At 43.4% G+C, this 14878-nt stretch overlaps 2 protein-coding genes across 5 annotated transcripts in view; one reads left to right on the top strand and one right to left on the bottom strand.

The window, feature by feature from the left end:
• Positions 1 to 3258: 3258 nt before the first annotated feature.
• LAMTOR3 (late endosomal/lysosomal adaptor, MAPK and MTOR activator 3) lies at positions 3259 to 11357 on the top strand. 4 transcript variants are annotated; one of them, XM_059722342.1, is made up of 7 exons: positions 3259 to 3397; positions 3564 to 3612; positions 3903 to 3937; positions 4678 to 6094; positions 7311 to 7444; positions 8667 to 8730; positions 10488 to 11357. In XM_059722342.1, exons 4-7 carry the CDS (start codon positions 5989 to 5991, stop codon positions 10559 to 10561), a joined length of 378 nt encoding a protein of 125 aa, XP_059578325.1. In that variant the 5' UTR covers positions 3259 to 3397; positions 3564 to 3612; positions 3903 to 3937; positions 4678 to 5988; the 3' UTR covers positions 10562 to 11357. The 4 variants fall into 4 exon arrangements, with proteins under 4 accessions (XP_059578325.1, XP_006264562.1, XP_059578326.1 ...); XM_006264500.4 differs by having other exon boundaries at positions 3261 to 3397; positions 6036 to 6094; XM_059722343.1 differs by lacking the exon at positions 3259 to 3397 and having other exon boundaries at positions 3404 to 3612; positions 6036 to 6094.
• Positions 11358 to 13239: 1882 nt separating this feature from the next.
• DAPP1 (dual adaptor of phosphotyrosine and 3-phosphoinositides 1) overlaps positions 13240 to 14878 on the bottom strand; it is a 44126-nt gene continuing 42487 nt past the window's right edge. The window contains exon 9 of the mRNA XM_006264508.4: positions 13240 to 14870. Within this exon, the coding sequence (XP_006264570.1) occupies positions 14820 to 14870 (51 nt within the window). The 3' untranslated portion in view covers positions 13240 to 14819. The remainder of the gene's footprint in view (positions 14871 to 14878) is intronic.

Below are 14878 nucleotides of genomic sequence, written 5' to 3'. Positions count from 1 at the left end.
GCAGTCAAGATTTAAAGGTTAGGTTTTAAAAAAATACTTGTCTGATTTCTAATATATCTAATGTAATATCAGACTTATATTAAAATAAAATTATTTTCAGTGTGAAACTGTGCTACCATCTTATCTTTTTACCTGTTAAAAACATCTCTGATGACTAACCATTTTAGTTTTGCTTCATGAAAAGTGGTTTGCATTTAAAAAGGAAGTAACGATGTTATGGTATTCTCAGCACCACAAACTAAAGGCTAAGAATAAAAAATGTTCAGCTTAATAATCAAGTAGTCCTTTTTAGGGTAAAATGTTATGGCTACTAGATAGATGTTTGATACTACCATTCCTTATGGATTATTTTATAACTTGAGACTTCTCTAAACAGGCATGTAATTACCTAAAGGATGACCACCTATTTGAAACAAAGATTCTTATTTGAGAACAACATAATAATGATAATTAATTAATTATTTATAGTTTAATTTTAATTTATAATAATTTATTTATAATAATATTGTATTATTCATAAATACAACATTCCAGTGTATTCCAATATATTTCCTTTGGCAAATGACTTGAAAAAGAAGAGTATTGGGTGTTCATGACATGCTAGTTTGTGGTTAGTTTAAAAGTAGTCAAGAGACAGAGAAAAAAACAAGACTTGTAGGGATGAATACAGAATTAAGGGCTCTACCTCTTGCAGACCTCAGGACTGTGTTCAGTGATTTATTTATATATGCACCATAAACTATTTCATGAAGTGAAATCCTGGCCCCATTGAAGTCAATGATGTACTACTATTGATTTCAGTGGGGCTAGTATTTCACCCCTAATTTTGCTCATAATTATTATGTACAGCTAAATCCAACTTTCAGTGAAACAATGTTAACAGTTACATCACAGTAGTTACCTACTAGCAGGTGGCGGCCAAACAATGTTATAAGTGAACATTATGTGACTTTAAATGAGTATGTTCTCTAATAGCTTAATGAGGTAATAAAGAAACAATGTTAACCAGGACAACATTAAGTGAGGAATACCTGTATTTGGTGCACATATCTAAACTAATGTTAAAAAAATACCAAAGTTATAATTGTATATGCTTCTGAAGAAGGAATTATAGCTGTCACTTTTGAATTAAAAAATTATGTACTAGAGTGACAGTACACAAATGTCCTTCTGTGTGCTGAGGTGGGAATTAGTTTTATACTTTACAATGAACTGAAGCTGTAGGGGTTTAGTATAATCCAACATGTCTGCTTAGCGTATGTAACTAACCAGATAGCCTATAAGCTCTTTCATATAAAAGTGAATACACAGCAGTTCATAATGGAAATGAGTTACACAAAAAAAAATCTAAAACCTAATTTTGTCATGTTGGGGGAAGGTTTGTTTATAATGATGACTACATATTTCAGTCCTGCAAAGGAGTAGATAACTGCAAATATCTGTAATTTAAAACAATAAATGACACTGAAATATAAACCTCATCTGGAAAATCTGCCTTACAGTTCAAAATTATTTTTAAATTTTGGGAGAAAAATGAAAAGGGCATTAAACAGCCACACTTGTCTTCTCTAATTAGATAATCTGATTTTCATCCTAATTGCTGTTTTTATTAATAAAGTAATTAGATTTCTTAAAACAAATGCTGTTTAGTTGAGTGGCATACATGATCACAAAAAAAACTGTCTGTGCCTATAGCTTTTACTGAATTTTATACAGTAGGTAGGAACTATGACAAAAGGAATGGGTTATGAACAGAGATCCTGGTTTTTTCTATTTAAAAATCCAAATCTCTCTGACTATAAACCCCAAAATCTGTGTTTTTACACAATTAAAATGAAATGACACTCTATAGGGATCAGTTGAACACCACATTTTGCTGATATATTTACTATTCTAAAGCAATTTGAAAGCCTACCAGCGCCTCAGTCATTATAATAAATTCTAAATACCTATATATTTTGGCATATGATTTTGTTTTTTTATTATGGAAAATCAGAACTCCCCCTCCCCCTTCACTCATCAGAACATGGGTCCAGTAGTGGTTGCCCGCCCCCTGCTGCTTTATGGCACTGAGCAGCCCTAATATGCCGCTGCCCCTCACTCCCAGCCTACAGCCCTCCTAGTGCCCCTCGCTCATGACCTGCTGCCCCCCACCCGCAGGCCCCAGCTCCCCCAAGTGTGTGAGGAAGGGGGTGGGTGTATGGGGAACAAAGTGCATGTGTGGGGAAGGGGGTGTATGGGCGTAGGCAACAGGTTGGAGGTAGGCACAAGCGATGTGGCGGGGAGTGGGGGTATGTCCGCCTTGGATTTCTGTGCCCACAACAGGGTGTGGGGTTGCAGCCTGGCTAGACCAGCTCCAAGTAGGATCCGCCTCTGCAGTACAGCAGGCAGGACCCAGTGTGGGAGGGAGCGCTGTGCTACCAGAGACCAAACAGGTGCAGCAGCATGGAGTTGGGCCTGGGCCTGCTGCTGGGTGGGCAAGGGGTGCCTCACCTTGGAGGTCATGGCAGCATACTGCTCTTCCACGCCGGGTCCTGCCCACTGGGCCATGGAGGTGGCTCCTGCTCATTTGGTCTGGCCTGGCTGCAGCCCTGACTGAGGGGGCATTTGAGAGCAGCCTTTAACTACCTGAAGAGGGTTCAAAAGAGGATGGAGCTGGACTGTTCTCAGGGGTGGCAGGTGACAGAACAAGGAGCAGTAGTCTCAAGCTGCAGCAAGGGAAGTTTAGGTTAGATATTAGGAAAAACTCTTACTAGGAGGCTAGTAAAACATGAGAACAGGTTACCCAGGGAGGCTGCAGACTCCATCCTGGGAGGTTTTTGAAACCCAGGCAGACAAAGCCCTGGCTGGGAGGATCCAGTCGGGGCTGGTCCTGCTCTGAGCTGGGGGTTGGACTAGATGACCTCCTGAGGTCCTTGTCAACCCTAATTATCTGTGATCCAACTCTGCGGTCTCGGCCCTACAACAGGTGACCTGACACCCTGCCACGGGACCTTCGAGCAGCAAACAGCAAAGGGCGCCCGCCCGGTCCCCCAGCCCCACGTTCCCTTCCCAGGGCGAGCCTCAGCCTACTTCCCAGGCAGCGGCCCCGGCCCCGGCCCCGGCCCCGCCCCCCTCCGTCGCGGTTGCCGTGGAGACGCGGCGCGCCGGCTTCGAGCCACGCCCAGGCGGTGCCGCCCCCGGCCCGGCGTGCTATGACTCCTCCCGCAGCCCGTAGCTTCCTCCCGGCGCGCGCAGCTCCCACCCCGTCCTCCCCGAAGTCGGAAGTGAGGCAGCGGCGGGCAACCGCTTCCGGGGCAGGGAGGTGGCGGCTCATGTGACTCGCTTCCGAAGAGGAAGCAGTAGAGTCGGGGCTGCTTTGCGCGAGCCCGGGACGAGCCGTCCGCCTGTGGCCAGGGTGAGGCGGGCTGGGGGCCATCCTTCCCCTTCCCCACAGAAGGGGTCTGGCGGGGGCTGGGCCCGACGGGCAAGCCTCCTCCTACCCCCGGGGCAGGCCTGGCCTGTGGCTCCGGCGGCGGTTCTGGGCCGCGGCTCGGTCGTGACCCGCGGCGCTTGTGTTGTAGAAGCAGCGGCCGCAGCACGGCGGAGCGGAGGCGCCGCAGCATGGCCGACGTGAGTGCGGGGGCAGGGGCCTGGGGGGCGCGGCCTCCCTCCCCAGCTGTCTGCACCGGGGAGAGGGGTGGTGGGGGAGGTCTCCCCGCGTGGCTGAGCTGGTGCCAGGAGTCCCCGCCTGGAGGTGAAGCAGATTTGCTCTCGGGGGCTGCCCCCCCAGAAGAAGGGATGAGGAACCTCCCCTCCTCACCAGGAAACACCCCTTCTTAAGTAGTTTTACACTTGGGGCACAGGCGTGTGCTGGCCAGGACCCTGCAGCTGAACTGTGCCATGCTTTTCTCTCTTTCTAGGACCTGAAAAGGTTCCTGTACAAAAAGCTACCAAGGTAACACACGTGCATCATGTGGCCTCCTGGTCTGTGGATGGGGGAGGTCCCGTGGCCTTTGGGGGGGTGGTGCATGTGGTGTTACATGGGGGGAGTGGGCACCACCTGGCCTCCAGGTGGGGGCAGCAGCACAGCATCCCAGGAATTTGACGGGTGCAGCATGTTCTCTTCTGTGGGGGGAGGGAGGCTGGGGTGTTACATGTCCTCTGGAGGTGTGGCAGGGTGTCGTGTGTCATCTAGGGGCATGGTGGGCAGTCATGTGACTTCCTCAGAATTTCCTGCGGTGGATCATCCCTGGTGCTGCTCTGTGAAGAGTGTGTGCTGCTATTTAATTTGAGTCACTGTTCTGCCTGCAGCAGAGCTCACTGTATTGTCTGTGCTGTCAGGATGCTTCAAGAGCCACTGGGTGTTCTGTAAAGTGCTGCAGTACCCCACGATGGAGTCATTCTAACAGAGTGTCTTTGGGCACAAAAGCACATGTGTTTACTCAGTTCAGTACTTAAATAGACCCTGCCAGCTCAAAATGTAGTACTCTACCCACAAGACGCCCACATCCTTGAAGTAGGCTGAGGTATAGGGCTGGAAGGGACCTCCAGAGGCCATCTAGTCCAACCCCCTGCATGAGGCAGGATCATCCCTATCTCAGCCACCCCATGCAATCCATTATCTGAATTCTACATGAGACTACCATCAACCTTAACACAACACAGCTCAAACCTGCTTTTCATTGTGCGCTACAGGGAAACAGTATGCTAGAACGGATAACTTACTGAACTCAAGGGAAACGTCTGTTTTGTTTCTTTAAGGATCGGCGGTTCTTGGTAACTTCTGTTTCTCATAACTGCAAGTAGCTAGCCTAAGGTATTGATTGATATCCCTAAGTAGATGTGCTCTGTGACTCTAAATGCAGTGAAGCCTGCACTAAGGGTCATCTCCCATAGTAATCCTCTTCTAAAGCTGAAAGGCCCACATGAGGGGTCTTGTTTTTTTTGGTACAGTTACCTTCGTACTTCTAAGATGTGCATAAACACAGCACGATGTGAATTTTGCAGGTCTGTTTGATTAAGCAAGGCTTTAAGTGATAGCAGTGGGAATGTGGTGACATCCTTTTTCCTTGCAGTTTACTCACACTTGCTTTTGTGTACTTTGTGGCAGGCCAGTAGGGGGCACTCCTGCACTGAGCCACCCACCTCACTGCGCCTGACCACCTACCACCCTTCAAATGCCTCCCTGGGGATGCCTCACATCTGGCTGACCCCCTTCCTGGAGCATATCCGCTAGCTTGGCATTTACCCCCGCCACTGCCCAGGGTTGCGTACACACACCGTGTAGTCCTTGAGGGTACTCAACCCACTGTAAAAGCTTGGGGTGCTTCCTTTAGCCTGAAGCACAAAAGCAGCCTCCCTTAGTCAGCCGGACCAAGGGGGCACAAAGGCATGCCTCTCCCAACAAGTCCACCAGACTTAATACAGTGAAGAACTTTATTGGTTACAAAGGGGAGGCTTGGGGGAGGGTGCAGGATAGAGAAATACTACAAAATAACTCTTAAGTAAACAGTGGCAAGGTCGCTTTTGTAACACAAGTGCGTGATCTACAGGCTATATATTTAGTTGGGTTCCGAGTGGTTTACTCTCAAGTATCATCCAGAGGCTGATAGAGCGTTGCTTTGGAGGCAGACAGTTTGTAGTGTGTCCACATGATGAGAGAGCTGCAGATGTTCAGCTGCTCTGTGTCTTCATCATGGCTACAACCCCTCCTCCTGGGCAGTCTTGGCATATATAGGCCTTTTGACATCATGTACCTGATCCAGTGAAGGCCGTCACTTGGTGGCTCCCAGCCAGCCAACTTGAAGTGCATCACTGGTTACGGAGCAGAGGGGCAGGGCTCCTACCTCCACCTCTAGTCATGAGGTCCTTGCTAAAACAATAGCAAGCTTAAGCCCCCACCCTGGTACCTGTCCCCAGGCACATAAGCAGAGTTGGTAGATGGGTAAGGGGACAATGCTGAGGAAAAAAAAGAACTGGTGAAAGGAAGACGGGGAGGAGGCTGGGATGGAAATTCTCCCCAATGCTCATGTTCTTTTTCTCTCTTTTTACAGTGTTGAAGGTCTTCATGCTATTGTAGTCTCAGACAGAGATGGTGTGCCTGTTATCAAAGGTAATTCACAACTTCTAATGGTTGTGTAGGGTTTTTTTGGAGTAGTGGTTTTTTGTTTTCTTAAGAAAAATAAGGCTGGGGGCTAAGAGGGAGCGCTAGATTAAATGATCCTGCCTTTCCGGAGGTCTGTGTCAAAACCAGTGATTCTCAGCTGGGGAGTTGATTCTTTGAAGGGTGCCATGAAGTGTGAGAAAATAAGCAAGGGTGTAAGGAGAGAAGCAGATAGCTTGAGTAGATAAATGCAGGCCCAGGCTTGTCCCTGCCTAAATGATCCCTCAACCCCCTACTCCCAGGCCTCTCTACAAGGAGGTAAGCGCTAAAATATATAAATTAGTTTAGTGGCACCCAGTTCTGAAAATTAACAAAAGTTACAGTGCTTCAAGTCCAAAAAAGGTTGAATCATTGGTCTAAACTAAACTCATCTAGACCCAGCACTCTTTCCTGCTTATGCAGGGGGTCGGACTCGATGATCTATTGAGGTCCCTTCCGACCCTAACATCTATGAATCTATGACAAAAGTCTTACTTTTTTCTCCCGTGTTCTGGTTTGAATGTACAGTTAATGTTGCACTCTGATCTAGAAATTGGGCTCTTCAAATTTGGGACTATTTAACATTGATTTATTGAAGGTTTAAGTGTGATTAAAGAAAACCCTCTACATAGGTATATGCTGTGTGCTTGCATGGTCTTGATTGTCTTGTATCACTGATAAAGAATTAGTCTTGTAAGTCACCAGTCAGTAAGAAGGTGGAGGTGATGCATCACTAGTTTTATTTTAACAGCGATTTAACTGAATTCTGTTCAAAAACATGTAATGCATCCAACTTCTGTGGATCCATCCCCGATGCCACTGACAGACAGTCCGTCAGAGGCTCAATGGCAGTACTATGCACTTTTATCTACCATCTGAAATACAGCAGGAGCTTGGTATAGATTAAATGTGATTGACCTCAGACCTATTGTGCAGGAGATTTAAAAAAAAAAAAAAAAAGGTTGTATTAGTACAGATTATTGTTCATCAAACTTCTAGAAACATAAGGCTTCTTCAGAACACTACGAAGCCTGGCTGCTGAAATGATAATTGTAAAGATAAAGGGTAATGGTTTATGCTCATTTTAAAGCCGATTATGATCCAGTGTATTATTGCTTGAACACAAGATGTGTAACCCAACTGCACAGACATTGTATAAGAATATAAACTGTATTATTTATTCTAGTTGCCAATGATAATGCACCAGAGCATGCTCTTAGACCTGGTTTTTTGTCTACCTTTGCGCTTGCAACAGACCAGGGAAGCAAACTAGGACTTTCAAAAAATAAAAGTATCATCTGTTACTACAACACATACCAGGTAAGAGATTTCAGTATTGTCTTGACACTGGCAGGACCTATACCTAAAAAGTGGGGTAGGCAGGAGTGGGGAGATTAAGCTGTATGGTTGGATTTTTCACTAAGGTTCCATTATTTAAATTAGTTGACTTTATTTTCTATGGTGAATAACAGCTAGTCATGTTGCTGGCTTATTTTGAATCAGGGCTGTCTGACTTCTAAATTCCTGGGGCCACAAGCTCTAGTGGCTGCATCAAGTGCGTTGCAGGCAACATGGTACATGGGCGGATGCTGCCTTCCCCCTTCATGTTACCCCTCTACCCCAGCCTCATCTTCAACCCCCCAATGCTGTGTTGGCGCTCCCTACTCTAGGGGGTAAAACAGTGCAGCCAGAGGAGGGTGGGAGGAGCCTAGAGACTTCCACTGCTGTTGGGAGCAGTGGCTGGGTGAGCCTGGGGGCTGCACAGGCTGCATGCCATGGGCCCCCAGTTGCACTGCCCTATTTTAGACTTAACTCTTGTGGCAGGATTAACACCAGGGCAAGCAACTTTAAGTAACCCATTATTCTTCAGCAGATTTGCACTCCTTCCACTCAAGTCTCAGTGGACTAAAGAGCTTTTTATGTTCCATTGCAAAAGTAGCCTAGAAAACCCATGCCAATAACTTAGCAATATTTAGCTTTGTTTGAGAGAGAAATAATGCAAAAATTAATTGTTTGGACCAACTAAATTAGTCTTGATATTTTTAGGTTGTTTATGCTTGGCATGCCTGTTCTCCATGAGTAGTTTGGGAACTTCTCCTTCCCTCGACTGGCTTAAAAAGCCGTTCAGATAGCAAGAGGGTTAGACAACATAAACAGTATTCTGCAGCTCTTGGGTAGACCTGCAGTTTTACTAGATCTCACATGTCAAATATATTGTATGTATTTGCTGTCTTCATAGGAATGTAAGCCCCTTGGATCATCAAGTCCTGTCCCCTGCTCATGCAGGCAGTCCTATCATATAGCTTTATAAAAGCTGATAACCCTTTCTTTAATCCACAGGTTTTTCCAAAATGTTTACTTAACAACTAGTTCTGCCATCATTATTCCTATTTGTAATTTAAGTTGATGGGGCTACTTATGCTGAAGGGCTGCAGGAATAGGGAATTACTATAACAAGCTTAGTGATCATGTTCTGAAGCAAAGTAGGTTTGACTTTGTTTTTTATGGGAACTTTCTTGCCTTTTTTTTTTTTTTTTTAAAGGTAGTCCAGTTCAATCGATTACCCTTGGTAGTAAGCTTCATTGCTAGCAGTAATGCCAATACCGGTATGTTTTCATTTTCAATGATTATTTAAACTGTTAAAGATTTTGACTGCTGATACACATAGGAGGAAAAAAAACCCAGCACTTTACCAGAAGACAAAGCACTTTAGTTTGACCTAGCTCCCCAACATCTGTATAGATTGGGTGCTTCAGCAGGACTTTTTGGCACTTTTTTTTATCTAACAGCTGATTGAACTGACTATTAGATAAAAGCGCCAAAAAGCCCCACTGAAGCACACTGTCTGTACTGGAGTTGTGTGAGCTGGGTTAAACTGCCTTCTCTGGGCATGCACTAAGCTCTAGCAGAGCCTGCTGAGCTTAAAGTAAAGCCCTGTTGTTGGGGTTTGGGGTTTTTTTTTGAGGGGGGAAGAATCTCTCACATCTGTAAGCAGCCTGTTTGTTCTGGGTTTTTTTGTTTTGGTTTGGTTTTTAAAGCCAATAGCTATATTTAAGACTTGGCTAATTTGGAAAAATACCTGTCTCTGATTTTTTTTTTTTTTTTTTTTGAATGTTCATTACAAAACTGCTTTTAATTTGTCACTGGATTGTTAGAGGATGTCATAATTTTTTTGCAGGGAGGGTGGGGGCAGGGACAGAGGACAGCAGCAGAGAAAACAATAGTTTGGGTAAAATTTTTCAAAAGCATTTAAGTGACTTAGATTCCCCCACTCTAAGCCAGGTGGTCAACAGAGCAGTTAAGGCACACACAAAAAGGATGCAGTTCCCATGTCTGCTGCCTGATTTTTTTTTTCCCCATTCCAAATGGTCAGGTACCCATTTACAGTTGGCTTAGCAGTGGCCTTCCATGTGATTTCAGAGTTATGCTTGAACATGCAGCTCTGGATCCATAGCACATTAAGTGGGGTCTGTTATGTTATTTTTTTCTCATTGCTGCCAGTAGCAAAAATACAGCAAGCCTATTTCTACCCCCTCTCTACTTATCGCCTTGGTAGGCAAACTGTGAATCAGGCACTTGGATGCATTCATTGATGCTGTAGTGAGGGGCCTGTTTATCTAAACTATCAAGGTCAAACTAAGCCTGCAGCCCAGATCTGCCTTTGGAGGTGGATCATCCAGCACATGAGGCTTCTCAGGTGGGGCTGCATTTGGCCCACAGGGCTCATTACTGCAGCTGCCAGAGCCCAGGCAGCAATGTCATTTATCTCTGCTGTTTGAGCACAACTCTGGAACCCCAGAACTTAACAGTGTTCTTCCAACTTCCTCTCCCACTTCTAAGATCTGGGCTTTTATTTGCACCTGGTGACCAAGATGAGCAACAAGAGAAATGTTTGGGGTGGAAGTGAGCTAGTGGTGTTAACTTTCTGGCATCTGGAGCCATGCTGAAACAGTGGCTCCTTCAAACGCTGGGATTAATCCTGCTGTTTGTAGGAACCCCTGCCATCTGGATCCAGTGCACAGATTTGACACTCCTGATCTAAAGTGACTGTTCTGTGGCTTTCCAGCATGCATCCCTCCTGCTCTTCTAGTGGGGCTGCCTGGTGTAGAGGGTATACTGAAGGTTCCTAGTCAAGAGCAAGAGCATGCTGCATTGGCTCTCTTATTTGATTTGCAAATAAGAGAGAACTGAGGGCACTTTAGTTCGGCAGTATCTCGTACAGCTGTCAACAGCTACTGTGTGCCGCTTCCACCGAGATTGCAAAGCCAAAGGGAAATATGTTTTGTTTTTAAAGTATGTTGTTGAAAGGAACTAAATGCTTTGCAGAGAGGCCTCTTAATTTTTTTTTTTCTTATTGTTCCAGGGTTGATCGTAAGCTTAGAGAAGGAGCTCGCGCCCTTGTTTGAGGAACTGAGGCAGGTGGTGGAAGTCTCCTAACCTGATGTTATCTTCAAGTGCAGCATTTTTCAACAACCCAGTGGGCAGGAAGATTCCATAATTCAGTCCACAAAATAACAAATGTCTTGGAAGAAACACCACTTCTTATACTAAATAAGAGTAAAATTGTATATAGTGCTGAATCTGAAATGAGATACTAGTGTATTGTAGATAAAAACTTTTTGGCCACATTTCTTGGGCAGTAGTAGAGAGACCAATAAAATGGCTCCCATGGAGTTCAGCTCAGCCGTTTGCTAAGGATCAGGCTTATCAGAGTTGGGCAACAACAACTGTAGATTCAGATAAAAGTAACCCAGAGTTCCTTGCTACACAGGGAGCAAGGAATGCAGTAGGGTTTATCCTATGATTTAGCTACCACTACATACTGGGGAGGCAAAGGTTTCATTTTCCCAGTTGTCTTGTAATGAATGCTTCACTGCTTCTTTGCATGTGCTGGGGCAGAAAGCATTGTGATAAAGCAAGTTTGCTAGCTGTTGTTTATCAGTACAATCAATAACTATCCTATGTTTCTCATATTTGATGCTTTGGTAAAGGAATTCTACTAATTTGAATGTTAACTTACTTCTTCTGGCGGGAAGTTACTTCTATAAAAGCTACTGTTTCAAGGGTTTTCATTATGCCCGGATATAAGTGCCCAATCAGTGTTCCACGTCCATGGATCTTTTTTGTAAAATGTAGGTGTGAGAGCCTTGTTTGTCTTTTGTTCTACTATTCTCTGTGTGGGTGCATTAATGGTTTTCCTCAGTAAATCTAAATAAATACAGTATTTTTAAAAGTTGTAGCCTGGTTAGTTTTTCATAACTGTCCTAAACTAGTGCACCAACCTTTCCAAGCAGATAACTCTCCCTTAGTGTCCTGTGAATGTACAAACATTTTAGTGAATTTACAAGCTGAAAAATAGCTTTAAATAGATTGCATTTTGGTCTTGGGGTTATTGGGTTCTATTTTAACGTATTTGTCAGCTGTCACCATCTGTCCTTCTAGGGGCATTATATGAATAAAATAATGTGGGGGCCATATGACACTAAAGTTAAGGCACAATTATCTATTCATTTCAGTAAGTGATTTATGATTAAAAAAAATAGTACTGACCCTTCCCTGCTTCTGTTTGGTAATTGCTATCAAAATAATATGACTTTTGATTGGCTCTTACTGAGAGGAGGAAGATAGGGGTGCTAGAACATCTCTCCAAAGCTACTGCACTTAAATTTTGCTAGATGGAGGAGCTGTGAATGGTACAGTAAAGAAGCTTTGACAATGAAAGGCTTGCTAGCAGCCCACTTTCATTTAAATTAAGCTCTAGCTTCTGCACCTGTGCTGACTGATGCTGCATGTGGAAGAGGTAGTTTCTCAACTGACAGTCCCACAACAGCATTTTTATATTGTAAGGAAAATGCTGTATTTCTAACTTGTAAGCAGCTACTGTAAATGCCTGACAAGGTTGCTTAACAGTTTCCCTATGAAGTTTTTTTTTTTTTTTTTTTAATGAAGTAGTGAACCCTGGCCTGCCTTGCCTCAAAAACACCAAACTGAAACCAAAAGCATGGTTTGGAACCTATTCTTTTTATTAGGCAGTTAATTGTGATTCTCTTCCACCTTGCTCAAGTCCCTGGCAAAACATTAATAACCTATTTCTACAACAACTCACTTTGCCTTAAGGCAAAGTCATAAAAAAGCTGCTGCTTTAGGACAGCAGGAGGAAGACCCTGACCATTTGTTGCATTAATTGTTTTTCAAGGATGTGAGATGGGTGGAATAGGGTTACACTTGGGCACTTACTAAGCAGAATAAGATCTGCCCCCTTGTGCCAAAGTTGTTTCTTCAATTCTGTGACCCGGTGTTTTCTTATGGCAGGGAGCAGGCTTTTGCGAGTGGCCTTCAGGTACAATTTAAGTCCTAGAAAAATAAGGCCGGAGGGACCTCAGGAAGTCATCTAATCCAGCTTCCACCACAAGGCAGGATCATTCCTGACTACACCATTCAGACATTTGTCCAACCTGCTTTTAAAAAACTTCTACAAATAGAGATGGGCTACCTAAAGAAGTTGCAATTATTCCAAAGCTTAACCAGTCTCATAGTGAGACGGTACCTCCTAATATCCAGCCTAAATTTTCTCTGCTGCAATTTTGTCTTACTGAGACAATTGCTCCTAGTGCTGACCCCTGTAGTCACAGGGGCTGCCTGTACATGTCACCAATGGTGGAGGGGGTGTTTTAATTAGAACAAATCCTGGTGAGGCACTACAATTAAAATGCCTCATTGTCATGTCTATTAAGCCCTTGCACAGTTAAAAATAGCCACAGGGCACTTAAGATAAACCTTATTCAAGGTTTAGCTAAAGCGCCTCTGTGGCCATTTTAAAATAACATGAAGGTTTAATAGGATGATGAAGCAATGCTAGAGTGTTTTAGTTAGATGCAGAGTTTGTGTTCTAATTAATTGAGGGCATCCATTGAGTCTGCTCCAATGCATTCTAATTAAAATGCGAATAAGCACATGTATAGTCAACCAGGAAATAGTCCATTTTCATCCTCTATAACAACCCTTCAAATATGTGAAGACTGTTACCTAATACACCCTCCGTCTTCTCTTCTTCAGACTAAATAATCCCAATTCTTTCAGCCTTTCCACATAAATCAGATTTTCCAGGCCTCTAATCATGTCAAACATTTTTCAACATTTATGGTGATCTTTATTTAAACATCTTAAAAACTTCGAAACTCTTTTTAAAAAGTACAAATATTTATTTGAAATAGCAAAAATAAAATAGGACACTTCCTATTTACTGCACTTCTGAATTTTTTTTATTGGTATGGCTGGTACTTGCTCTTTTTTTCCTTCCCCCTCCCCCCCCAGTACCTGCTTTCATGTAGTAAAAGCAGTTATTGCTAATACTGTGGGCAAGCTTTATTATACAGATGCCTATATGGTTTACATAGAGCATAATCTGTTTTTTTGCAGTATCAAACTTCTTGATTCAGCCAAACTTTATAATACTTGGAGAGAAATATACAAGATCTTTTTTTTTTTATCTGAGAGTAACTGTCATGCACAACAATTCATTTCCAATATGTAATGCCTCTCTCCTGTGTACTACTCTGCAAAACTCAATGGGCTAAAACAAACATCCACTTCTGAACATTCAGAGCAAAGTAGCAGAAATGCTTGGAATCCAAATTAAACACACACACTATTTGGAACGAAATTCTTTTTAAAATATTTCAGATGTTGGTCATTTCTAATGTAGCTGTTGTCTTTGCGTTACATTTTTACTTACTTTTACTACTTATTAAATTGTGCACAGTTGTAAAACTAACGTTATGCTCTAGCCAATGCTGCCTGCATTTTCCAATAAGTGGGGAACTGTCACATAGGCAAGTGACTCAACTACAACCTCTATTGGAAGGGGAACTATGCCTGCTCTAGGGTGTTCTTTTCTCTTTCTCTGGGATCTGGTTTTACTTTCTCAACAGCTGTATTGGACATAGTAGGACTGGGGAACAGCTACTATCAGTAAAGATACTTTCAGTATGGTATGTTTCTGTATCTCCGTCCGATTCATTTAACACACAGTTGTTCTCCACTATACGCTTCTAACTACCACTGACACAATATAAGATCAGATTATACTACGTACATCTTTAAGCAAAGTCAAACAATTCATCCCTCACCCTGATGGAGGGTTTTAAAAGAACAATCTCAATTCCTCACTAATAGCTCACTAATTACAAAAATATCATCTAGTTAATTTTTTAGCTACATGAACGGATCAGCAGGAAGGTGGGCTGTACATTTCTTCAAGGGTTTAAGCACTTGAAAACAATACAAAAAATATTTAATCATTCTAGGCTAGATACCACAGAACACGTTGCCAAGGGTTAGCTATGAACTTATCACAGGAGAGTGCTAAATTATTATAATAAAAATTTTAAATGGCAAATATTTTTTCTTTTTGCCAAGTGAACGGGACAGGTGTTTGAGCTAGGTGTACATTCAGAATGTAAAGTATGACTGGGTATGGGACTGGCATTGCAATGTTGGCAACAGTGTTCATGCATCGTTCCACACTCCGAACGTGCTCAACTAACAAATCTTTGTGTGCTGAGTTGGATGTAGTTACATACATGTTCACTGTAGATACTGGATGCACAGACACTTCCCACTTGTGAAGAAATGGCATATTCCTAACTCTGGAGAGAGAATCTTGTGAAGGAAGCCATAATCCCGAGAGGAGTAACTATGGAGTGAGAGTGGCACTACGCTGTTCCAGCTGTTTTCGTATTTGTGACTGAAAAA

The sequence above is a fragment of the Alligator mississippiensis genome, chromosome 2 (assembly GCF_030867095.1).
Source record: "Alligator mississippiensis isolate rAllMis1 chromosome 2, rAllMis1, whole genome shotgun sequence".
In the NCBI taxonomy this organism is placed as follows: domain Eukaryota; kingdom Metazoa; phylum Chordata; order Crocodylia; family Alligatoridae; genus Alligator; species Alligator mississippiensis.
Note: the sequence above shows the minus strand (reverse complement) of the source record. Positions and strands in the feature narration are given on the sequence as shown.